Source organism: Enhydra lutris, unplaced genomic scaffold (assembly GCF_002288905.1).
Source record: "Enhydra lutris kenyoni isolate GAN:26980312 unplaced genomic scaffold, ASM228890v2 scaffoldscaffold40, whole genome shotgun sequence".
Classification (NCBI taxonomy): Eukaryota; Metazoa; Chordata; class Mammalia; order Carnivora; family Mustelidae; genus Enhydra; species Enhydra lutris.
Window position 1 is genome coordinate 1,872,637 of NW_019154124.1, and position 24,733 is coordinate 1,897,369.

Here is a 24,733-nt window from a genome sequence, read left to right on the forward strand (position 1 = left end):
ATTTTTGCTGTTTTTTAATTCTGAGGTGTGTGCGTGTTGTGTATTTGAGGTTACTGCACTATAATCGAAACTATCTTGATTATATAAGTGCTGTGCAAATGCATATTTAAGACACAGCTCTTCCAGCCTCTTCTTCCAACTAGCTGACCACCCCTGAGCCTCTCCTAAATAGAAATTCTGGAACTGTCCGTGCCCCCAAACCCTCCCTCTTCACCTCGCCCGAATTTCAGTTATCATCACCATCCACTTAGTCACTCAATCCTGAATCCAAAAACAGGGATTATCGTAATGCCAACCCCTTCCTCATGCCCACAGTCTGATCACGGAGCTTCCCGGATGTCTCAGGTCTGTCCTGGACATCTGCAGTGGCCTTCTTCCTGTTCCTGCTTCCGGTCTTGGGATACAGAGGATACTTCCAAGGTCAGAAGTTAACAAAGGGTCCCTAGGAACACTTCTGCATCCCCCCTCTGACCCCCAGCCACCTAGTTCCTTAGCCCACAGGCAACCACAGTGACTGGATCTTTAGGTGCCTGTGCAGAGCTAGCTGCTCGATGTCTGTGCATCTGTCAGTCATCTTCCAGAGACACTCAACTGACCACCGCCCACTTGAAAGCCTTTCAATAACTTTCCACTACAGACTCTGGAGTGTTTAGGACCTGGCACTGGCAGTCTCCTCAGCCTGCTGGTCTCTCAATTCCAGATAACCCCCTTCTCGGTTGAAATTGTTCCTGCCTCTGGGCTCTTCCCTATGCTGTTCCCTCTGCTTGGACAGTTTTCCTACAGATCTGTGCATGCTGATTCTTTCCTTAAATATTACCTGCTCAGGGAGCGTGCACAATCTCCTCACCCCTGTTTTTCTCTATCACAGATGGCCCCCTGCTTGTCGCCTCCCAGCCTCTACAAGTAGTCCTCGTATATTTACTCTGATGTTCACTTGTTTATTGATCATCTCCCACATTAGACTGTAAGTTCGAAGAGACCAGAGGTTTTGTCTGTTCTGTCTGGTTTATCACTCACTGTATACCCCGCTTCTAGCTCTGTGCCCATCACAACATAGAGGCACAGTAAACGAATGAATGAATGGATGGATGGATGAATGAATGAATGAGGTACTGATGGGAAAGCTAGTGTCTGAAAAGGGGGGGGGAAGGCAGATGACACTAAAAAAAGAAACTAGCTTCAACTATGTAAGCAGACAAATTTGGCCTCCATACTGTTTCTCCCCAGAGTACAGATTTTAGATTTTTTTTTTAAGATTTTTATTTATTTATTTGACAGACAGAGAACACAAGTAGGCAGAGAGGCAGGCAGAGAGAGAAGAGGAAGCAGGCTCCCTGCTGAGCAGAGAGCCCAATGCGGGACTCGATCCCAGGACCCTGGGATCATGACCTGAGCCGAAGACAGAGGCTTTAATCCACTGAGCCACCCAGGCACCCCCAGATTTTAGATTTTTATCCTGAGCTTCCTCCCTGGTGTTTGGGTGTGTCTCTGGTTAAGCCAGCCATCCTGTGCAAAAAAGGGAAGGTGAGGAAGAGAAGAGTGAAACATCGCTCCTGAAGTTTGAAGGCCTTGAGTTCTCTGGGAGGGGTTGGTTTCCACGGTTTTCCAGACCTTGTATTTTGTCACAGACATCTAATAACTGGTTTAAACAGAGGTATTAGGCAGTCACGTCTTCCTCTGTTTTAGGGACCAAAAGTTCTGTTTGTGTTTTTTTATAAGCAAGTAACACCAGAAAAGGCAGTGACTCCCACATTGAAACAGCAACATGTTTGTTAGGAATGTTAACTCCATAATCTCAAATCAGTATCTACTTCTGCCTTAAATGTTTTAATACAGCACGTGTTTTCCTCATTGCTTTTATCATTACATTTATCATTCTAGATAATAGAATACTAAAACTGTCTTAAGGATAAACTGGAAAAATAAAAATCACATCCCTTGAACAAGCTTTTCAAGTCACAAAAGCTAATTAATATGTCCGTTTTCATCTGTCACTCTCTCCTTGGAAACCAAACAACAAAGCTTCATTCATCTACTTTAATTTCACCTTTGGAATTTATCTCTAGGTGTCCAGGTCAGCTGATTGGATTAGCTAGGTAATGGGACCCAGCCATTTGGCCTTTATCTCTTACCAGAGTAGAGGATAAAATCCAAGCTCCTTACTGTGCTCCATAAGACCCCTCCTAACCCCGCCCAGTTCCCCACCCCCACCCCAGCCTCACTGCTCACCACTTCTTCTCTTACTCAAGTGGAGAAAGGTCGTGGGCTCACAGGTGTGTTGCAATGGTACAGATATCTTCTGTTCACCTGAATACTTCTGTTCCAGGGTAGAGAAGGAAGCTCGAGCTTCCTTTTATATATGGTATAGACTTGGGGGAAATGGGTTCAAGGATCCTGCTCTGCTAGATTCACCACAAATGGAAGAGCAAGGAAGTGAATTCTCCTGGAAGAGGTAGGATTGACTGCTTGGATCAACAATGCAAAGATCAGAGGCCCTCTTCAGCTGTGTGGCGATGCCACCGTGTTCACAGGTGCTTTGAACCGAATGTGTCTCCCTCAAATTTATATGTTGAAACCATAATCCCAAAGAGATGGTATTTGGAAGTGGGACCTTTGAGGTACTGAGGTCAGGACAGTGGAGCCCTCACGATGGGGTTAGTGCCTTTACAGGAAGAGGCCAGAGAGTGAGCCAGGTGAGGACAAAACAGGAAGACGACCTTCTGTAAACGAGGAAGAGGGCACTCGCCAAGAACCTGACCATGCTGCCACACTGATGTCAGACTTCTGGCTTCCAGAACTGTGAGAAATAAATGTCTGTGGTGTAAGCCACCAGCGTATGGTCACTGGTTACAGCAGCCTGAACTAAGGTAAGAGCCGTACCTGGTCTCCCTGGAGACTCCGCTGACTTGCAGCACTGGTCGGTTGGGATATGCACCATTCTCTTACATCTGGACAGTGACCTTCAGATGCTCCTGCTGTGAGATGTAGAGCTTCTCCATGACTGGGATAGTGATGAGTAAAGATGGAAAAAAAAATTGCAAACAAATTCTAAAATAGATTATTAGGTGGTCAACTTACCTAGACTGTAGGAAGTGTAATATCAGAGGTGCTCTCCGAAACAAGGACTCAGGATATCCTTGTTTGGCCTGAAGTCTGGGAGTAGTGCAATGTGGAGAGGTGTATCTGTGCTTGGAGTGCTTTTTATTTTATTTTTTGAAGATTTTATTTATTAGAAACAGAGACAGCATGAGCCTCGGGGGAGGTGGGCTGAGGGGGAGGGAGAAGCAGAGTCCCCATTGAGCAGGGAGCCCCAAGTGGCCCCAGGACCCCGGGATCATGACCTGAGCCCAAGGCAGATGCTTAATCAACTGAGCCACCCAGGCGCTGCTGGAGTGCTTTTAAAAACGGGCCCTCAGAAGGAATCTTGTGTTAAAGATAGAGTTAAGCATCTTGACTCTGGTGGGGTTTACATGATGCTGTACTTGGGATAAAACTGCACAGAGCCGCACACACACGCATACACAAAGAGTGTATATATAACTGGCAAAATGTGAATAAACTCTGTGGTTCGTACCAGTGTCAATGTCGTGAGTTGTATATTGTACTTATTACGGTTATGCCAGATGGGAGCACTGCGGGAGGCTAGGTGAAGTGTACGGGGGAATCTGGCTGTACATTCCTTTGCAAATTCCTGAGAATTTGTAATTATTTCAAAAAGTTGTTTTGTTGAAGTTGGGCAGGGATACTCAGAATACTGGCACACTTGATCTAAAACAGTGCACTTGGGGATGACCTTCAAGCTACATCTCATGCAAAAACAGTTCCTCTGTGTCCAGGCCCAGAGATGTCCCTGAAGAAAAGGATGAAGTGCGCTACCTTGGTCAGCAGATTGAAAATGAGTTTAAAGCCTAGCAGAGCCTCCAGCTTCCTGAAGCTCTGTGTGCATCAAAGTGGATTCCCCAGCCCCTTTTCTGGAAATCTGTAGGGTGGGCAGGTAGATAAGGCAGGTGAGCTGTGTAGGCTCCAAGAATAGGCCTGTAAGCCCAGGAAACTCTGAATCACTGTACACTAATCTGACGATTCCCAAACCATACTGGCCTTCTTTAGCATCACTGCAGCTTAATTCAGTCTTCCAGCAATATTTATTAATCACCTACTATGCACCCGGCACTCTTCACTCCTTGCCTCACACCATATACAAAAAACGGCTCCAGATATATGTCTAAATGTGAGAAATAAAATTTCTATTAGAAAACATAGGAAAATATTTTCCTTATCTTTGGCAAAGATTCCTTAAACTATATACCTCCCCCCAGAAAAAAGCTAACCATTAAGAAAAATGATAAATTGAACTACATTAAAATTAGAAAGGCACAATTAAGTGTGAAAAGGCAATCCACAGAATATGATGTGGGACTGCCAGCAAGTGGTCAAGAAAGAAATCTTGAGATGTTTTCAGTGCAAAAAGGGACTTTTCTTATAGCACAGAAACAGGGCTGGTGGGTAGAAAGAGCTGCTCTGGGATTGTGAGGAATGACAGTTGGTTACTGGGGGTTAGGAATAGAATAAGTCTCTAAGGAATTTGGAAGCAAGTCTTCCAGAACCTTGAGGGGCTAGCTGCTGTTAAGATAAAATTATTTACTACTGTCTAGTAAGACACTAGCCATGAGACCCTTCAGATGTGTATCAGTGGGTCATATGTTTCAAGGATGATTGCTAATTTATATCCTGGGGTGGGAGATGTTCATGATTATCAGAGGGATGTAACACCAGAGCAAAGCTACAGTGATAAAACATTAAAGAGAGTCCTTGAGGGAACTGTAGGAGTGTTACAATCTGTGTGCTTCAGGAATCCTGCCTGGAGACTGGGAGCTGCAGCAAAGGCCAAGCTTTGCTCCTTTTTCTCCCATTAAATAGAATAACGTATTTTTAATACATATTTCTACCTGCTGGGGAGAACAAATTTTCTCTGCCCTTCAAGATCCTTCTAGCTGGACTAATAATCAACTTGATTAAAGACAGCTTAACAGAAGAAAATTTAATTTAATTTCCTACATGTAGGGAATCCACACAGATGCGGAGATTCCAAAGGCAGGTGAAAAGAGGTACATATGTCATTCAACTAAGGAGAAGGGGGTAGGAGTCTGGCACCTCAAAGGGATGGAATGCAATTGACAGGAAGATGAGAAAGAGTAAATGATCATTAAATGTTTGCAGGGTCTGTATTAGCCTCCATCAGAAAGGATGAATACCCAACTTTTGTAGCAACATGGACGGGACTGGAAGAGATTATGCTGAGTGAAATAAGTCAAGCAGAGAGAGTCAATTATCATATGGTTTCACTTATTTGTGGAGCATAACAAATAGCATGGAGGACATGGGGAGTTAGGAGAAGGGAGTTGGGGGAAATTGGAAGGGGAGGTGAACAATGAGAGACTATGGACTCTGAAAAACAATCTGAAGGGTTTGAAGAGGTGGGGGGGTGGGAGGTTGGGGGAACCAGGTGGTGGGTATTGGAGAGGGCACGGATTGCATGGAGCACTGGGTGTGGTACAAAAACAATGAATACTGTTATGATGAAAATAAATTAAAAAAAAAAAGATTAAAAAAAAATGTTTGCAGGGTCACTGAGAAACAATGGGACACAGAGGACTTTGATCAAATAGGCCTTGCTAGGTCTCTCCTTGTCTACCGTACCTAGTTCATATAATATAGTTATGGTGATAGCTCTCTTCCTGGAGTAGGTCTTCTGTCTAAATTGTTTTAGGCAGTTGTGGGGGAGGTAAAGAGCTTTTCCTGAATCTGCTGGGTTTTAATTGCTTTTAACTCAAAAATAATCTTCATGCCAAAGTGGACCATTTTGGGACAGCCTACCCTTGGCCCATACACAACAAGGGATTTGTATCCTTACCATATAAACTCTTATGAGGCCATTAAAGAAAAGTAGATGACAAAAAGAAAAATTGGCAAAGGGCTTGGGCAGACAATTCCCAAAGGGGATTTTAAATAATAATAAACATCTGAGGAGACACTTAACTTCTTTAGTCATTAGCACAAGGCAAATTAAAACCACAGTATGATACTACTACACACCCCACAGGAATGGCTCGAATGGAGGGGCACCTGAGTGGCTCAGTTGGTTAAGCATCCTCTTGATTTTCGGCTAAGGTCATGATCTCAAAATCCTGGGATTGAGCCCCTCATGGGGCTCTGCGCTCAGCAGGGAGTCTGCTTGAGGAGTGTCTCTCTCTCTCTCTGCCCTTCCCCCACTCATGCTTTTTCTCTCAAAAAATAAATCTTAAAAAAATGGTTCAAATGGAGAAGAGACACAAATCAAGTGTTGACAAAAATGTGTAGCAACCAGAACTCTAACTTCACAGCTGAAAGAAGTATAAATTGGCGCAATATTCTGGAAAACAGTCAGCTGTGGATACTAGACATCTGGCGCAGTGTCTGCTGAAGCAGAATGTGTGCGTGACCCAGCGAATCCACCCCCAGGTGCATACTTCACCAAATTGTGCCTATGTTCACCGAAAATCAACAACAATGAGAATGTTTGTGGCAGCACTATTCGTGAAAGCCAAAAGATGCACACACAAGTGTACACGATCGGTAGGATGGATAAGGAAGTGGTCGTAAGTCCAGACAACAGATGTGTTCCAGCGGTGAGAATGGATGATTGCTGCGTGCGGGAACGTGGATCTCACGACTGTGATGTTGAGTGGAGCGAGACACAAAGTGGGGGGAGAAATAATATTCTTTGATTCCTTTTATTTGAAGTTCAAAAAAACAGGCTTGAGTGATGGACCGTAGGAAAGGCCCACAGTGACCCCCTGACTGAATCCAGGCAGGCCCATTGAGCGAACAACCTCAGAACATCCATAGACCCTAACTGACCAATGGGCTACCTACAAGTAGGCAGTTACCAAAAAAGGGAAGATTCCATATGTTGCCATACCTCCTTCCCTTCCCCCTTTAAAAACTGCCTCCACACACTGCCTCATGGCAGAGAGCTTCTCCTCTGCTCTCCTACCTGCCACTGCCTTGGGGCATATTCAATAAATTTGTCTCCTTTGTTCTTCCTCAAGTGAATTTTTTCAACTTCCCATGCCATCAGTTCCACCTGATTCTTGCTCCAGTTTGGGGGGTCCACATCCAACCAGAGAGACACCACATTTAGACATCACACAGGTGTTAGTTACCAGTAGGGAGCTTGAGAGGTTTCTGGGCTGCTGGTTATATTCTGCTTATTGACCTGGCTGCTGGCTATCCTGGTATCCCTGTTTTGTGGAAATTCCTCAAGCAGTACACTACACTTTGTATCCTTTTGATATGTACATATGTTGTACCAGTGTGACAAGTTTGCTTAAAGGACACCTGGGTGGCTCAGTCCGTTAAGCTGCTGCCTTCAGCTCAGGTCATGATCTCAGGATCCTGGGATCGAGCCCCACATCAGGTTTCCTGCTCAGTGTGGAGTCTGCTTCTCCCTCTCTCTGTCCCTCTCCCCACCTGCTTGTGATTTCTCCCTCTCTCTCTCTCTAATAAATGAATAAAATCTTTTTAAGATTTTGCTTAAAATAATAAAAATCATTGCACAAAATAAACTGGAAATACTTGGGTAAGAATTATAAGAATTAACTGAGATTGGGGCTCCTGGGTGGCTCAGTCAATTAAGCATCTGCCTTCGCCTCAGGTCATGATCCCCGGGTCCTGCATCGGGCTCCCTGCTCAGCAGTAAATCTGCTTCTCTCTCTGCCCCTACCCCCTTTTTATTCTCTCTCTCTCTCTCTCTCTCTCTCAAAAAATAAAATCTTAAAAAAAAAAAAAGAATTAACTGAGATTATTCGTAACATTGTTATTACATTGAAAAGTCTTTACAAAAAGACATTGCGCACAAATAGAAGTGGAGCTATATTTTAAAGTTTTATTTATTTTTATTTGAGAGAGAGAGAGAGCATGAGAGGGAAGAAGGTCAGGGGGAGAAGCAGACTCCCCATGGGACTCCAGGATTGAGACCTGAGCCGAAGGCAGTCGCTTAACCAACTGAGCCACCCAGGCGCCCCAGAAGTGGAGCTATAAAGAATACAGCAAAGTGACGGCTGACGAGAGCAATGGTAAACTGAAAATGTAGCTTTTTATTATATTTAATAGTCTTGTTCAGAAAGGACACATCAGAGTAGTCCGAAAGGCTACTTTACATTTAATAAAAAATATGTGCAAATATTTCCAAATGTACATGTTTGATTTTTTTCATTTGTTATTGAAATTCATATACAATACTGGAATCTTATTCTATAGGTTAAAAATATAATAGAACACAACTTTAATTTCAAGTAAAATTTCCATTGACAATACAGATTTAAAAGTATGGTTACTATTCACAAAATGCACAGAAAAGGCAGTATTCCTAGACTGCGCTTGGGAAACAAGTCAGACTGTGTTCTTGTAATAGTCACAAGTGGACCCAAGATTTTACAAGACTCTAGCCTTATTGTAAAATGGAACTTTGGTATTTCCTTCAACTAATTAAAAAAAGGGGGGGCAGTGCACATTTCCTCTATTAAACAGAGGTATTCATCCATTTTCTGCAAGACTGTTCTATTCACTCTTAGAAGATGCGTCGCTATTACAGGCAGGTATTGATGTGGAAGTGGGATAATATCATAATCCTGGTTAGGCTGTTCCCAACAGGGGAGATATCTGTTCTAAATCATCAAAAAACAGTACAACCCATGAGTGAAAGAATATTGTTGCATTGCAATCCACAGCAACTCACTCCAATTCCGGTATGCAGAATGATTTGGGTAAGGGGAAATGACAGTGATATTTTAGTGAACTAGTTTGATATGACCACTGATAATAATCCTTCAGAAGTAGATAACTTGTTTCTGATCGTATTTAGGAAACACAGAGATAAGACATGCTGCTTTTGGATAGCTGAACACACTTGGGAATGTCACACATCTGTGCCAAAGCTACACTACAAATCTCAACCAGGCAAAACAGTGTCTTCGTTGGGCACCTGCGTATTTCTTTCTCCCTAGAAATCAAGTACAACTTCATTCACTGCAGTGTGATATATGGAAATAGTCCTCAGGACTAAAGTCTATATATTATATATAATACTGAGAAAACCATTGGCACTCAGAAAAGATTAAGTAAAAATAAAAGATACAAAATGTTCTGGTTTAAAATATGGATTTTTAAAAACCTATGTATTTTCAATGTGTATATTCCAAACCAACGTTTTTTCTTTTGATATTAAGTTCATTTAGAATGTTCTGTCTTAAAAAAAAAACAAAACTCATTTTAAACATAGACTTATATATAAGATGTTCACTTCTTAAATTTTGGGGGGTGATGGTAGTCAGAATTCTGTTAGAGATCACTGTACACGCTGCTTAAGTTTTAGACAAAAATATGAACTCGGTCTTATAAACATCAAAAAATTTTTTGTTCAAAATAACACCATTTTTGCATTCGATTTTAAATAGACCATACCTCTTTATACCTGTACATGATGATCATTCCTACAAACTAAATTAAAGCTGCATTTTTAAGCTGGAGACAATCTGTCATATATTTTATTTGATCTTAATTGTGATCCATTGACTATTATCATACCCAAAAATGACTTCTACCAACCACAATAATCTTATTGCTTTGCTTCTCTGGATCAGTGTTTCTAAAACAGATCAGCCTGGCTCTATAGTTTTTAAGTGAACCTTTTTTTAAAAATTTTGAGGTCTGTTTACATATCTGGTCTTGTAAAATCACATTGATTATTAAGTACTAAGTTTGCATTTTTAAAACTTTGCTTATGTATTTACTAAAAGCGATTTTTGGAGACTTTGATTGATAAATGTGTTAATAATTAAATTTCTGCAGTTATTCATTGTGACCCTACACTGTGACCAATGCCACTCTTGGGTATCCAGTTCAGTGAGAAATGATTTCTCTTTATGATACTCCTTCCTGATTCACCCACCCACGGAGGCTGTTGGGGCACACTTACCCCAACTAACAGAGGTACTCCAGTACCCACGAGAACACTGTTAGCAAATCTGTTGGGTGGACGGGGGGAACAGCAGCATCACATCAGCAGATCTGGACATGGCTAAATCACCCAGATAATTCTCCTCACCATTTTGCACATTTTAGAGGTAGGCTATCCATTTTATAAATAAAGCCTTTCCAAAAAATTCTTAGTGGTTCTCTTTCATTGGCTAAGAGGTTAAAAAAAAAAATCAAAGCGTTTTAAAAATCAAATGGAATGAGAATGAGTGTTTCAAGTCCAAAGAAATAGTCAATGCAGAAAATGTTTGCATAGAACGACATCGGTGGGTGAATTCTGCCTTGCAGTCCTTGCTTACAGCAACCTCCCGAGCCCGCTTTCAGGAAGCAAGACTACGCATAGCCTGCGGAAACGAAGGGGAAACAAAGCGTTCATACAACCGAATTCTCGTTCGGTCCATGTGCTCTTTGTTTTTACAAATATGATTTGATAGTTTGGGTTACTCACATTTGCTCATCTTAGGTGTGTATAGGGTAAAAACTTTATTTTGTACCTCATTGTTCTTAGATTTGTTTAAAAGAGAGACGTACTACTGATCAAGCACTCACTATGTACAAGACATGATTATTCTTTCACATACGTCCTTTAATTTCCACAACTCTATGAAGTATTACTATTTCCATTTCATGTGAAGAAACTGAAATGAAGACATGGTCAGTTATCTTCCCCAGGCTACCCAGCCAGTAGGTAGTAGATTTGGGGTGGACACACGTCTGTCTTGTTCTAAAGCTCATACCCTCCATGTCAGGTACTAATGATGTATTCTGTGTTGGCTAATCGAATTTAAATAATAAGAAAATTAAAAAAAAGAAATACAGCTCATACCCTCAAAACCACTCCACTCTACTACTACTCCTTTGCTACCCACGGAAACCCTACCTGAATGACCCTCTTATCTGTTACTTGGATAATGATGCCATTAGTTTATGTGGCAATCAGAAAATACTTCTGTAATGTGGCAACTTCTTAAGTTCCATTTTTAAAAAGATTTTATTTATTTATTTGAAAGAGAGAGAGAGAGAGAGAGCTGAGAGGGGAGAAGGTCAGAGGAAAAAGCAGACTCCCCGCAGAGCTGGGAGCCCGATGCGGGCCTCGATCCCGGGACTCTGGGATCATGACCTGAGCCAAAGGCAGTCACTTAACCAACTGAGCCACCCAGGCACCCATTAAGTTCCAGTTTTTTTTTTTTTTTTAAAGGCTTTATTTATTTGCCAGAGAGAAAGAGAGCACAAGCAGGGGGAGTGACAGGCAGAGAGAAAAAGCAGGCTTTGCACAGAGAAGGGAGCCCAATGTGGGGCTCGACCCCACACCCTGGGATCATGAGCTGAGCCAAAGGCAAATGCTTAACTGAATCACCCAGGCATCCCCTTGAGTTCCAATGTGATGAGTTCTTACTCAGCTAAGACTGACTAAGCTGGTGGACTAAGGATGCAGGACCTCTGATTTTCACCCTAGCAATGTATTTTCCCCACAAAAATCTCTGCCTATCATCTGCACTGCCTGATTTTACCATAGGGGTTTGAATATTATTCTTCTCAACATCTTTTATGGAGATCTGGAGTAAGGCAGAGAAGGCACGCTAATCAGATTTGTATATGATAGCAAGTAGATGGGTCGTTAATATGCTGGGTGATGAGTTCAGGATTTGAAACTACATCAATAAATTAGAACCAACAAGATGTAATCTAGCAAACATATGCATAACCCTGCATTAGGGTAGAAAGCCAATTACGTAAATATAAATGGGGAGCCTACCTGGGCCATAGTTTGTATAAAATGCCCAAGTTTTTAGTTGGTCCCTGCTCAACAGAAGTCAAGGTTTTGAGGGGAGCCTGGATGGCTCAGTCGTTAACCATTCAACTCTTGATATTGGCTCAGTTCATGTTCTCAAGGTCATGAGATCAAGTGCCCCGAATTGGGCTCCAGGGTCAGCAAGAGTCTGCTTGAGAGTCGTGCCCTCTCCCCTCCCCCAACCCCCGCTCACTCTCTCTTTCCCTCTGTCTCTCTCTCTCTCTCTCACACACAAATAAATAAATCTTTAAAAAACAGAAAAAGAGGAAAAAAAGAAGCCAATATTTTGATGTGGCTGCAATGAAAATAAACACATTTTAAAGTCACAGGAACAGAGGTGTCTCGACAAGATCAAGGTCGGTTGTGGCTGTCCTCGCTGACCTGACTCCACCTGGGATTTTGTGTCCTATTCTTGACAGAGAAGCACTGACAAGTTGTGTGCCCGTGAGGAGTACCAGAAAGGGAACAGGAGGAATCTCGCCCAGAGTGGAGTCCGGTGGACCCATGAGAGCTTCTCTCAAATACGTAAGGGCTGGGTGGTGGGAGGGTTTGCGTTGCTATGAAGGCAGATCTCAGTGCACTGAGTGGCTATTAAAGAAAGGCTGCATCTAGTTTTGGAAGCAAAACTAACACTTGGAGACATCCAATCACGTGACAAACTCCCTTGAAAAGCTACCATTTGCCAATATCTGGAAATGTTCACATACAAGCTGAGTGAACATCTGTAGGGATGCAGTAGCAGAGATTTCTGCAGGGGCTAGGATGTGGATGTCTTATTCCAAGACATCTTTCAACTTTAAAATTCCTGTGATCTTCCTTTGTTGGTCCCACTTTAATTGGTGGTGGAGCCACAAAGGTCAGTCAGATACTATGTTTAGGTCAAGGTAAATTGACTCCTAGAAAGAGTCTGACGTCCCAAGAGCATCAGAAATACATGGAATCGTGGGGCACCTCGGTGGCTCAGTGGGTTAAGTGTCTGTCTTCAGCTCAGGTCCTGATCTCAGGGTCCTGGGATCAAGCCCTGCTCAGCGGGGAGCCTGCTTCTCCCTCTCCTTCCTGCTCCTATTGTCTCTCACTCTCACTATCTCTGTCACAATTTCTCTCTCTTTCTCTCTCAAATAAATAAATAAAATCTTTCAAAAAAATACATGGAATCAGTTTCAGTTGGAGGGTGTGTCTTGTTTACCATTATCAGTCAGGTGAAGAAAGTTCTGTGAGGTTCCTGTCCCTCACAAACTTCTCCTGAAGTTTATAAAACTCCCCGGTTAGAAATTCCCTCAAGCCATCTTTCCCCCAGCCCACTTTCCTGAGATGGGGCAGGAAGAAGACATATACAGAGGCTTAAGTATAAAGTCAGGACCAGTATATTGGCTGCTTCCAATCACTGAATGTGCCTATATGTCTGGGCCAAAAGGTCCCTAGGTACTTAACGTCTTCAAGGGACAGTTCTTGTTTTCCATTTTCCCCTTTCTGTGAAGCCACCCTTTTGGTATCTTTTTCAAAGTCATTTTCCCTGAATGGTTTTATTCAGACACAGACACTATTTGTATTATTCTATCCAGTCAAGGTTCAATCCACATTATTTTCTCGGAAAGGAAATAATGATCATACCTCATCCTGGACATCAAGTTCTTCTTCAATCAGCTCTGCTTCCATTAATTCAAGAGGATCTTTACAGTCTTGCATGAGAGTGATCTTGACCAAGAGAACAGAGAATATTTATTGGAAAGATAATGACATCAGCCCACCCTGATACTCCCCTGAAAATTATTTGAAGCTTTGCTGGTGCTTCTCATCTCTAATCTCCACACCGCGAAACCCTTTTCAGCTTTCCTGTTCTTTTACATTTCCCACCTCAGGATTCTTCCTCGTACTACTTTTTCCACATTCAAGTGTAAACATGTCAAGTCATGAACTGTCATGAACTGCCATTGTCTCGCCTCCTTCTCAGCTCTCTTCCCCAACCTCTGAAGTGTGCACCGCTTAACGAGTCACCCTGTCTGCCTAAATGACTCAGCAGTCAATTGTGTTTCTCCTTCAGCGGCTGAGCTGAGAGCACTTAGTACCCCATTGAGCACGCAGTGAGTGCCCAGTGAAGGGCTTGTGACCGATGACAATAAGCCGCTCCCAGCTGAATTGGATGGAAATTACTTTTATTGCCAGTGGAAGCCAGACTGTATGGACCACTCCAGTTGACTGTTCAGGAAAGTTCTGCTTTTTAGCAGTAGCACGCAATTTAATCTTCCACACAGAGGAAACCAATAACAATCTGGGCCTTGGTTGACGTATGAAGAAGGGTATTTCTAAAGCAATTCCAGATGCGTATCAAGGCAAGGGTGGTGTTTCAAAGTGCTTTTGAGCGACTTTTCATCTCAGAAATAAATAACCCAATTCTCTTTGCTCGGGTGGAAATGCATTAGAGACTTCTTAAGTCCCTGTGCAGATGGCCATGACGTAAAAGTTAGGGGGCAGGTAGAACTACCGCTTGAGGCTATCCTGGGATAAGCCTTGTGATGGTCACAGGGAGAGGGTCCCATTACTACATCCATAATACCCACACATTACATTTCCTGAAGGAAAGGAAAGAACCAAAGGCAAGATTTATCATCAATTTGCTATCCATCTACTGGGTATGAGGCTTTGTGCTGGACAGTGAGGGCACATAAAAGTGTAAGTTCCTGGTGTGACGGGTCGTCAATACTGCTCAACCCTCTACTTAGTGAACCAGTAAGTGTATGTTTTAAGCCCTCAGTGATACTCAGGCTAACACTTGTTTGGGGCCAGAAAAAGCCATCCCAGCCACACACTGATGGCAGACGAGGCCTCCATGATGCCAGACATGACTGAGTCTAGCCCTGGAAGGGGCACTCATGGTTTAGCGGCTTCTGCGGCATTCCTGGCCCGAGAGCTTGAATCAGAAATAGAGTAAAAACAAATAACAAAACAACCATTTTCATGCTGAAAAAGAATTTGACACCTCACTTCTAAATAGTTTTAATGTGAGGGTTTTTTTTTTTTTAATGCTTTGTATGATCCTGCTTTGTTGTTGTTACCTATGGGTTAGAGAATTTAAAGTTAGAAAATAGAAAAAGGTTTATGAGTTTTCAAAGATCAGCATCTTGCATGTAGCTTGCTTGCTTTCTTCTCTTCTTTTTTTTTTTTTTTTGAGATTTGTGGTTTTACTACTTTTTTTTTCTTTTATGTATTTCAGATCCACACCTTGGTATTTAGTGTTAATATATCCCCCAGCAGCATTAAGCTCTCTCTCCACTAACAGGAACTGAAAAGAACAATGCACTACTGTTTTCTAGATTAATTTTACTTCAAAGATCAGCTTCCGATCTACAATAAAAATCTACTCATCCTATTTTTAAAAAGAAAGAACCAACGGAAAATAGAGTACACCGTGTCACTGAAGTAATTACTACTGTTGTTATTTTATTTGTTTTAGTTGCCCAAATTCACGGTCAGAGGGTCCATGAAAGAAGAGCTTCTTGGCCTAGGCCCAATGACCCAGCCCACTGACCTGTCCAATGACCCAAGCTGGAATGCTTGGCTTTCTGGGGATATCAGGAGAGTTGACAAAAATAGGGAGGCTCCTGAGAAACCAGGGTCTATTCTATTTTGTTGGAAATAATTAACTCTGGGCTGATTCATGACTTTTCTTTTTTTCCTTTTTCAAAGATCACTCATGACCTAATGGATCCTATTTAAAGACATTTACCATCAAGATTTTCCAGCTGGCTGAAAATTTAAATTATATACACAATTGTGCATTTGGGCATTGGGCATTGCATACCCAAATCTCAGCAAATCCAAGATTCACCACCTATATTCTAAAAGGCATCATTATAGCTAATATCTACTTTTACTAGTAAACCTGCACATTGTAAAACGGATATGTATCTGGTACCACCAGCTGCTTTCCTATAAACTATCGTATTTAGTTGTCCTACCAACCCAGTAAGGTCAACATTTTTACTCCCATTTTAATGATGAGAAAAGTGAGGCTCTGGGAAGTTAAGCAGGTGGCCCCAAATCCTACTAGACTGGGATTCAAACCAAGATTTGTGGAATTTTTTCTTTTCAGAGAAACCATCGTAGTTTAGGAAAGATACCTATGTAGAAAGGTTAAATGTTTATTTACCGTTTCTAAAATGGAATCTTGAACTTCTCGAGATTTAACCTGGTTCTGTAGATGGAGGACAGCATCATGGACGGTCAAAAAGAATATGTCCTTTCTAATATTATCATTAAAGAAACCACACTTCTCCAGTTTTTCTATCACATGATCTTCAAAAGAAGGAAATAATGTTCAGTCTCTAGGAAAGCACGTTTTTAACATCAGCCAATACTAACTTTTGTCAGCTCCTCCTTCTTATTTTTTTCCCTCATTTTCAAAATGGGACCCTGCTCTCAGCTGACTGAACTTCTTTTCCAGAAGCACATGGAATGGTTATACCCTAACTGGCTGGAGTGGGCAGACTTGACTCCTGACCACCTTGTTTTTGCCAGTATACCCACCCTCAGGCTGCCAGAAGCCTGGCTGCTAATGGCTCACGGCTATGCCCTTCTCTGAAGAACTTTCCTTGGCCACCAGTCTAAACCCCAACCTTGGGGCCTATAGCCCCTGACGGACTGATACGGGGATCAAAAGGCTGGCCTGCTCGCCTCAGGAAGGATATCCCCGTGATGCTCTTCCTGCTGGGTGCCCCCTGTGACATCAGGCTCAGGCAGACCTCTAAAACCATGTCTTTATCCAGCCTCTTCCCCTGTCCTATCCTCTTCCATCAGCCCCTCATGAATTTCTCATGTACACTCTCAATCAATCACTTGCTCAAGAATCCTTATCTCAGGGCCTGCTTCTAGGGAACTCAGCCTAAGTCATAGCATGTTTCTATATACATACACTGGTGCACAGATAGACAAAGACTCAGACCCTGGAGGATCCTCTACTTCTAAGGGATCTATGTCATCCCCATGGTAAATTTCCCCCACTGACCCTGCACTGCTGTCAGGACATACTTTCAGATGGCTTACCAGCTTTACTGAACAAATAGGAAATAATATCTTTGCAGATTCAAAAAATACCCCAGAGGGATTGCATAATGGGTAGAGTTTCTGTTTGTGGCACTGAAAATTTTTGGAAATCGATGGTTGTAATGGTTGCACGACACTGTGACTCTACTTAATGCCGCTGACTTAATTGTATACGTCAGTGTGACTAAAATGGCAACTTTTATACTTAGACATTTTTTACCCTAATAAAGCATAGTTTTAAAAAAGGCTCATTATGTACCCACATTCCAAGGCAGAGGAAAGGGCTTAGGAGAAAGTCTTAGAGGCAGATATATTTGTATATGCACTTACCTTGAAGAGATGCAAAGTACACATTTACATCAATTCTGTGAAATTCTTTGACAATCTAAAAACAAAAAAATTGTAACAGTGAGTGACTTTATCTGTCCGCAGTTACACAGCATTCCATTACTTGCTCAGGAGAAATGTGAACACTTTCATGGTTAACCAGGACTTCAAGGAAAGTGGATTATTAGGGGCACCTGGGTGGGTCAGTGGGTTAAAGCCTCTGCCTTCAGCTCAGGTCATGATCCTAGGGTCCTGGGATGAAGCCCCACAACAGGCTCTCTGCTCAGCAGGAAGCCTGCTTCCTCCTTTCTCTCTCTGCCTGCTTCTCTGCCTACTTGTGATCTCTGTCTCTCAAATAAATAAATAAATAAATAAATAAATAAATTTTTTTTTTAAAAGTTAAAAACTAAAAATTTTTTTTAAAAAGTGGATTATTGGAGAAAAGTTCATTCTTGGAAAACCACAGAGGTTTTCGGCCTGCAATGAGGGCAGGATTAGGGATGAGAAGACCATGTCTCCAGAGATGGCAGCATCTATCACCATTTGGATAGTACAGAGGGGCTTCAACAATATTTGCAGAAGAAAATACAGGAAGCTTCCTAACACAGCCCATGTGGATTGGAAACAAGAGGATGTGTTTGTATCTTTGAGTAGAAGACATGTAAGCATAGATATGTGGCCACGGAATGCCAAATGTAAAAACTGACCTAAAAAGTCCTCTGTATTTTGACTCTGTCGTTGTCAATGTCCTGATTGTGATTTCTGTACTCTAGTATTGCAAGACGTTACTGTGGGGAGAAACTGGGTGAGGGGTACATAGGCTCTCTCTGTATTATTTCTTATAACTCCATGTGAATCTACAGTTATCTCAAAATAAAAAATTTAATGAAAAAAAACCTAGATACAGCCAAAGCGATTTTGAGAAATAAGAACAAAGCTGGAGGTATCACAATCCCAGGTTTTGAGATTCACTACAAAGCTCTAGTAATCAAAACAGTCTGATATAGGCACAAAAACAGACATATTGATCAATGGAACAGGACAGAGAGCCCAGAAATAAAGCCACACTTATATGGTCAATTAGCCTATGATGAAAGAGGCAAGAATACACAATGGGGAAAAGACAGTCTCTTAAACAAAAGGTGTTGGGAAAACTGAATGGCTATATGCAAAAGAATGCAAGTGGGCCACTTTTTTACATCGTAACACAAAAATAAACTCAAAATGGATTAAGGGCCTAAATGTGGCACCTGAAACCATAAAAATCCTAGAAGAAAATATAGGCAGTAATTTCTTTGACATCAGCCATTTTCTAAATATGACTCCTCAGGCGAGGGAAACAAAAGCAAAGTGTAACTATTAGGACTTTCTTAAAATAAAAAGCTTTTGCACAGCAAGAGAAACTATCAACAAAACAAAAACCGTAAAAAAAAAAAAAAAAAAAAACCAAAACCAAACCCAGCAACCTACTGAATGGGAGAACATATTCACAAATGATATATCCAATAAGGTGTTAATATCCAAAATATATAGCTTATAGAATTCAACGCCCCCATGCCCCAAATAATCTCATTAAAAATGGACGAAGGGCCTGGATAGACATCTTCCCTAGAAGACCTATAAACGGCCAACAGACACATGAAAAGATGCTCAACATCACTCATCATGGTAAACGCAAATCAAAACCACAATGAGGCGTCACCTTGTCAGAATGGCTAGTGTCGAAAAAGACAAGAAGTAACAAGAGTTGGCAAGAATGTGGAGAAAAAGCAACCCTTGTGTGCTGTTGATGGGAATGTAAATTGGTGGAGGTCCTGAGGAAAACAGTATGGACCTCCCTAAAATAATTTAAAAAAGAAGTAACATATGATCCAGTAATTCCACTACTGGGTATTTATTCACTCAAAGAAAATGAAAACACTAATTCAAAAAGATATATGCATCCCTCTGTTTATTGTAGCATTACTTAAAATAGCCAAGATGTGGAAGCAACCCAAGTGTCCAACCATAGATGAATGGGTAAAGAAGTGGTGTAGACACACGGACACACACACACACACACCCCAATATTACTGAGCCATGAAAAATAATGAGATCTTGCCATTTGCAACAACATGATGGGCCCACAGACACATGAAAAGATATTCAACATCACTCATAATGCTAAGTGAAATAAGTTAGTCACAGAAAGACATACCATATGATTTCACTCACATGCGGAATTTAAGAAACAAAACAAATGAACAAACAAAAGAGACAAAAACAAAAAACCTGAGAGTCTTTTTTCTTTTTTTTACCCCAGAGTCTTAAATACAGAGAACAAACTGATGGTTACCAGACAGGAAGTGGGTGGGGGATGGGTGAAATAGGTGAAGGAGATGAAAAGTACACTTATTGTGATGAGACGGAGTGATGTATAGAATTTTTGAATCATTATATTGTTTATCCAAAACTAATATAACACTGTATGTTAATTATACTTCAGTAGAGTTGCCTGGGTGGCTCAGTCGGCTAAGCATCTACCTTCGGCTCAGGTCATGATGGATCAAGCCCTGCATCACACTCCCTGCTCAGCAGGGAGCCTGTTTCTCCCTCTGCCTCTGCCTGCTGCTTTGCCTACTTGTGCTCTTTCTCTCTCTGTCAAATAAATAAATAAAATCTTTTTTAAAAATTATGCTTCAATAAAAATATACAAATTAGTAAAAATTAAAAACAAAAAACCAAGACACAAGACCTATGGGCAATAATAAAACAGAACGTGACATTTCTGGGGGGAAAAAATCAAGACCTCTATGCAAGTATAATGTTTGGAGATATCATAATTGCCCTTAAAGCATTTGAAAGAACCACTGGTTAGGTGGAAACTATCCTGGCATTAAATAAGTTCTGACTCTCCCCAAAAGCAATTCATTAAACCCTTGCACTAACACAATCTACAGTGGATCTGAGCCGCAACTGAGTGAAATGCACAAGGCAGAACAAGATTTATGTCTTCATTTCTGTTCTCAAATGGTTATTATAATAGCCAGGTTTTCCAAAATAACTGGAATAGAACCTGCCAGCATATCCCTGAACTCTTCTGCCGAGTATAATCACTTTTCTACCTCACCAGCCCAGGACCCACCCCATGGAATCATCACTTGCTCTTGCCCAGGTAGCCAGGAAGCCCTGATTAAGCTAAACTCCAGTTAGGGGTCATTGCCATACTTTTTTAATAGATTTAAAAATTTTTTAAATTTTAATTCCAGTGTAGTTAACTACAGTGTTGTATTAGTCTCAGGGTTACAATGTAGGGATTCAGCAGTTCCCTGTATTACCCAATGCTCATCATGATTACGTGTACTCTTAATCCCCTTCACCTACCGGGGTCATTTCCATTTATTACATCTGATTGTCGGTGCCTTGAACCTGTTTTTAACCCCGGCCCTCTTAATACCTATCTGAAGCTTCACCTAAATTTGACATCTAGCCACACTGACACACTGGTTAGTCTGTGTGGGGGCACTTCATACAGTTGGTTAAATGTTTGCTTAATGTTTGCCTTCCCCTCTAGACTGTTTAGTCCCCCCAGGATGGGGGCTGCAGTGGCTTTATCTTGTCTCTCTTGTGCCTGGCAAGCACTTGGCAAATGTTAGGCACTCCACAATTATTTGCTTGAGCCTGCATAACTGGTTTCTGACACCATGAAAGTTTCTGTCCCGCACACTCCTCAACTCTTGCTTTGATGTCTTAGATAGCCGACCTGCTTCCTGCTCTAACCTCTTAATGATGCCTGCTTTTCCAGTCCTACCATGTTCTCTGGGGGTCCTTACCCTGCTGTTGTTCGTGTTACAGATAAAAACATAACACTTGACACAAACAGTTGTCCATTTTTCCTCCTTCTAACATCCTATCTTCTACGTACTCTAAGAAAAAGAAAACTTAATAAATATATTTCCTAAGATACTCTTCTAAACTACCTCTTTATTTATACATAATACCTATGTAATATATATTATATATGTAGCTAATAAAATAAACTACATATATAATATATACATATATATAAGCCTATTTAATCCTCATAACAAACCCTGTGAAGTAGATACCATCATTACCCCCATATTGCAGATGAAGAAACTGATGTACAGATAGATTAAGTGACTTGTCCATGGTCACACCACTAGTAAGTAGTAGACCAGGGATTCAAAACGCCACCCCCCTGCCCCCCGTCTGGCCTCACAGCCCATGCTTTCAAATATTATTCTCTATTGCAAAAGCATTCCTCTACAAAAACTACAGATCCAACAATTGTCCCTTTGTAAGACCAGGCGACTCTTATCCTATTACTACTTCCCAAGCTCCAGATCTATAAACCAAAGCACCAAAACCTTACCATTTGCAGGGATCTCACTCCAACAACATCCAAGAAAGACATAGCTCCACAGTCAAGCACGAGGCTATGGATTGGCACTTTGGGAACATTCACTTTGACTGGAAGCTCAGAGTTCCAATCCACTTGAATCTCTATTTCCTTGGTTGGGATATCAAGGTCTTCTGGATCTTCAATATCTTCATCAGGCTCAAAAGCATTATTTGATGAACCAGCATCCCTTATAATGCCATTCTAAACAAAGACAACACTGCCAACTTCAGTGCCAAACACTGGGAGACATCTTTCAAAGATTCATCTCCAATTACTTAAAAGTCCTATACACTTTTCCTTGGCAAGCAAAACATCAAAGGGATGAACTCTTAAGGAATGAGATTTACCTCAGTCCAAACTGTGATGTTCCCTAGGAAGAAAAATGGAAGAGCAGAGCAGCCAGGAAACTCTTGATTTCTGGAAGATTGTGGAACTTGGCCAAGAGATACATAGGCAGGAGAGTCTGAATAAAAGGTAATAGATCTAAAAGTTTATGAACTTAACTGTCTTCTACTGTGAGCAATTTTCTGGCATTGAATTAGCACTAATTTTGTTCCCTTCAGTAAAAATAAGGTTTATTTATCGATGGGATAAAAAAAAAATCACACCTTGTGTTTCCAGAGAGGTCTGCCGATTTTTAAATTCTCTCCCATTTCCTCTTGCCTACAAGAACAACATCACTGTCTCCTTGTACATATCTGGGTACTAAAGGGAATAAATCTAATTTAACTATCTAACTGCTTTCATTTTCCTCTGAGCAGGGAGAGAATTTAACAGGGAAAAGAAAGATGTCACCTCACCTTTGTTGCTCTTAATTGTCCTTTTTTGATGAGTTTCTGTATTTTCCTTAGTGCTTTCAGCCTCTTATTATATACTCTAATGGCATCAAATCCAACCTTTGGGAAAAAATGTCAAATTACTTAAAACATCTGGTTCCTAATGCTCATTAATGGCAATTGTTATCTGGGAAGGTTGTTTCTCAAACAGTATTATTCCTTGAGACATCCTGTTGAAAAAGAAATTCTAAGGTCTGGTGGCAGTTGCCCCATCAGCCCTCCCCCACCTACCCAGAGACTCAGGAAAGACAGTCTCATATTAAAGGCTCTACACTGGTAAAAACAGAACAACAACAAAAAACAACCAAAAACAGTGAAGAATAACCTCTTTAGCTTTAAGTCTGTGTTAACAAATGTCCTTGACCTCACAGAGCCTTTATGTTATTGCAAAATCACAGAGGACCATTCCTGTGAACCAGTTTGCTCTGGAGAGACTTAGCATCAGTTTGCTCAGGGAGACTTAGCACCAGAGCTTGGCACGGCATTCAAGACCACAGTTTCCTGCTGACTTATTTCACTTACACTTTTTGCCCTTTATTCCAACTGGGCAAATACCTCCCAACCCAAAGATGTGTACATACCTTTGACTCTCAGCTCACAGAGTTCCTAAACACCTGACATAACCACTCTTCTGCCCAACTGTCACACCCAGCCTGGTCCATCCAACTCGCAGAGATTGCTCCCTTCTGGAAACTTCCTCACATATACTTTGTATACTACTTATTTGGAACTCAAATTCCACTTGGATACATCTCTGCTGTTTTTGTCTTCCATAGTTATTGCTACCTGGATTTTAACACATACGGTATTATTGGTATTTTCCTATCCTCCAATAGACTGTAAGTTACTTGGATGTTATAATTCTTAAAGCCCCATAAAGATGGAATAGGGTGTAGGACCTTAGCCCAGTTTGAGCCAATAAATACCTATAGAATGAAGGAAGTCTCAAAGGAGGTTAGAAACCAAATTTCTAGGGATAAAATACTCACTGTGGACTTGATACATTTTTTAAAACCATCAATGTTGCCATAAAAAATAGGACTAGAAAATCTAAGAATCTTCACTCCTTCAAGTTCTTCAATCTAGCATTAAAAAAAAAAGAAAGTGTGAGGTTAAATAATCTTGGGTTTCAAACATTTGATTCAATTTCTGGCTTTTTGGGCCTCCTGGGGGGCTTAGTCAGTGAAGCCTCTGACTCTTGGTTTCAGCTCAGGCCATGATCACAGGGGTCCTGGGATGGAGCCCGCCCTTCTTGGACTCCATGCTCAGCACAGAGTCTGCTTGTCCCCCTCCCTCCCCCTTTGTCCCCCCTCCCCCACCTCTTGCTCTCTCTGTCTCTCTCTCTCTCAAATAAATAAAATCTTTAAAAAAAAATTCTGGCTTCTCTGCTAGGAGGGGAGTTTCAGTTGTTCAAAGAAGCTGGGCAGCAGCACCCACCTCTCCCTGAATAGGGGCTTCCCCCAGTTAGAGGCCACAGGTTATTAAAACTGGAGGGGCACCTGGGTGGCTCAATTGTTAAGTGTCCGCCTTTAGCTTAGGTCATGATCCCAGGGTCCTGGGATCAAGCCCCACACTGGGCTCCCTGCTCAGCACAGCCTGGTTCTCCCTCTCCTACTCCCCTGCTTGCGTTCCCTTTCTCACTGTCTCTCTCTGTCAAATAAATAAAATCTTTAAAAATAAAAATAAAAAAATAAAACCACTGGAATTTTACAGTCTCATAGAAGGTCAAGTTAGGAAGGGCCTTCATAAGCAATTATGCACCCTCTGATTTCCAGATGGAGAAACTGAAGCTGAGAACAGTGACATGATTATTTTTCAGTGACATTATTTTTAGCAATAATTTTGCCTCAAGTTCATACCACTCCCTGCCCACTTTGTTCTTTGGCTACTATTCTTTAAAAGTAGAAAGGAAAAAAAAAAGGTAGCAAACAAAGGGATTTGCAAGAACTGAGGCCTGTGATGTCATCTGACACAGAGTGGCCAGACCAAAAAAAAAAAGCTTACAGAATCCTAGATTTGTCCAGTCTTTAGGAATCCTAGCAATTTCAGTCCAGCCCCTGAGAGGAGCAAGTGACCCTGGGAGGCTGAGTGACACGGGCAGAGTCTCCCCAGGGTGGAGCCTTGAACCGCAAACTCCCAAACTCAGCCCATGAGCCAGAAGATTCTCTACCATCATGTTTAGCTCTGGGCAGCACTTGGCTCAACGTAACTGAGAAAGAATGTGGAAATAAGTTAAGTAGCAGCTAATGGAATTCCAGG

At 41.6% G+C, this 24,733-nt stretch overlaps 1 protein-coding gene across 1 annotated transcript in view; it reads right to left on the reverse strand.

Moving 5' to 3' along the window:
* Nucleotides 1–10,394: 10,394 nt before the first annotated feature.
* The window catches only part of LOC111155329 (solute carrier family 26 member 4), a 47,407-nt gene continuing 33,068 nt past the window's right edge, over nucleotides 10,395–24,733 (reverse strand). The window contains exons 15-21 of the mRNA XM_022515473.1: nucleotides 23,464–23,556; nucleotides 22,439–22,534; nucleotides 21,609–21,839; nucleotides 17,237–17,291; nucleotides 16,014–16,159; nucleotides 13,478–13,561; nucleotides 10,395–10,418 (exon numbers count right to left, since the gene is read on the reverse strand). Of these exons, the coding sequence (XP_022371181.1) occupies nucleotides 10,395–10,418; nucleotides 13,478–13,561; nucleotides 16,014–16,159; nucleotides 17,237–17,291; nucleotides 21,609–21,839; nucleotides 22,439–22,534; nucleotides 23,464–23,556 (729 nt within the window). The remainder of the gene's footprint in view (nucleotides 10,419–13,477; nucleotides 13,562–16,013; nucleotides 16,160–17,236; nucleotides 17,292–21,608; nucleotides 21,840–22,438; nucleotides 22,535–23,463; nucleotides 23,557–24,733) is intronic.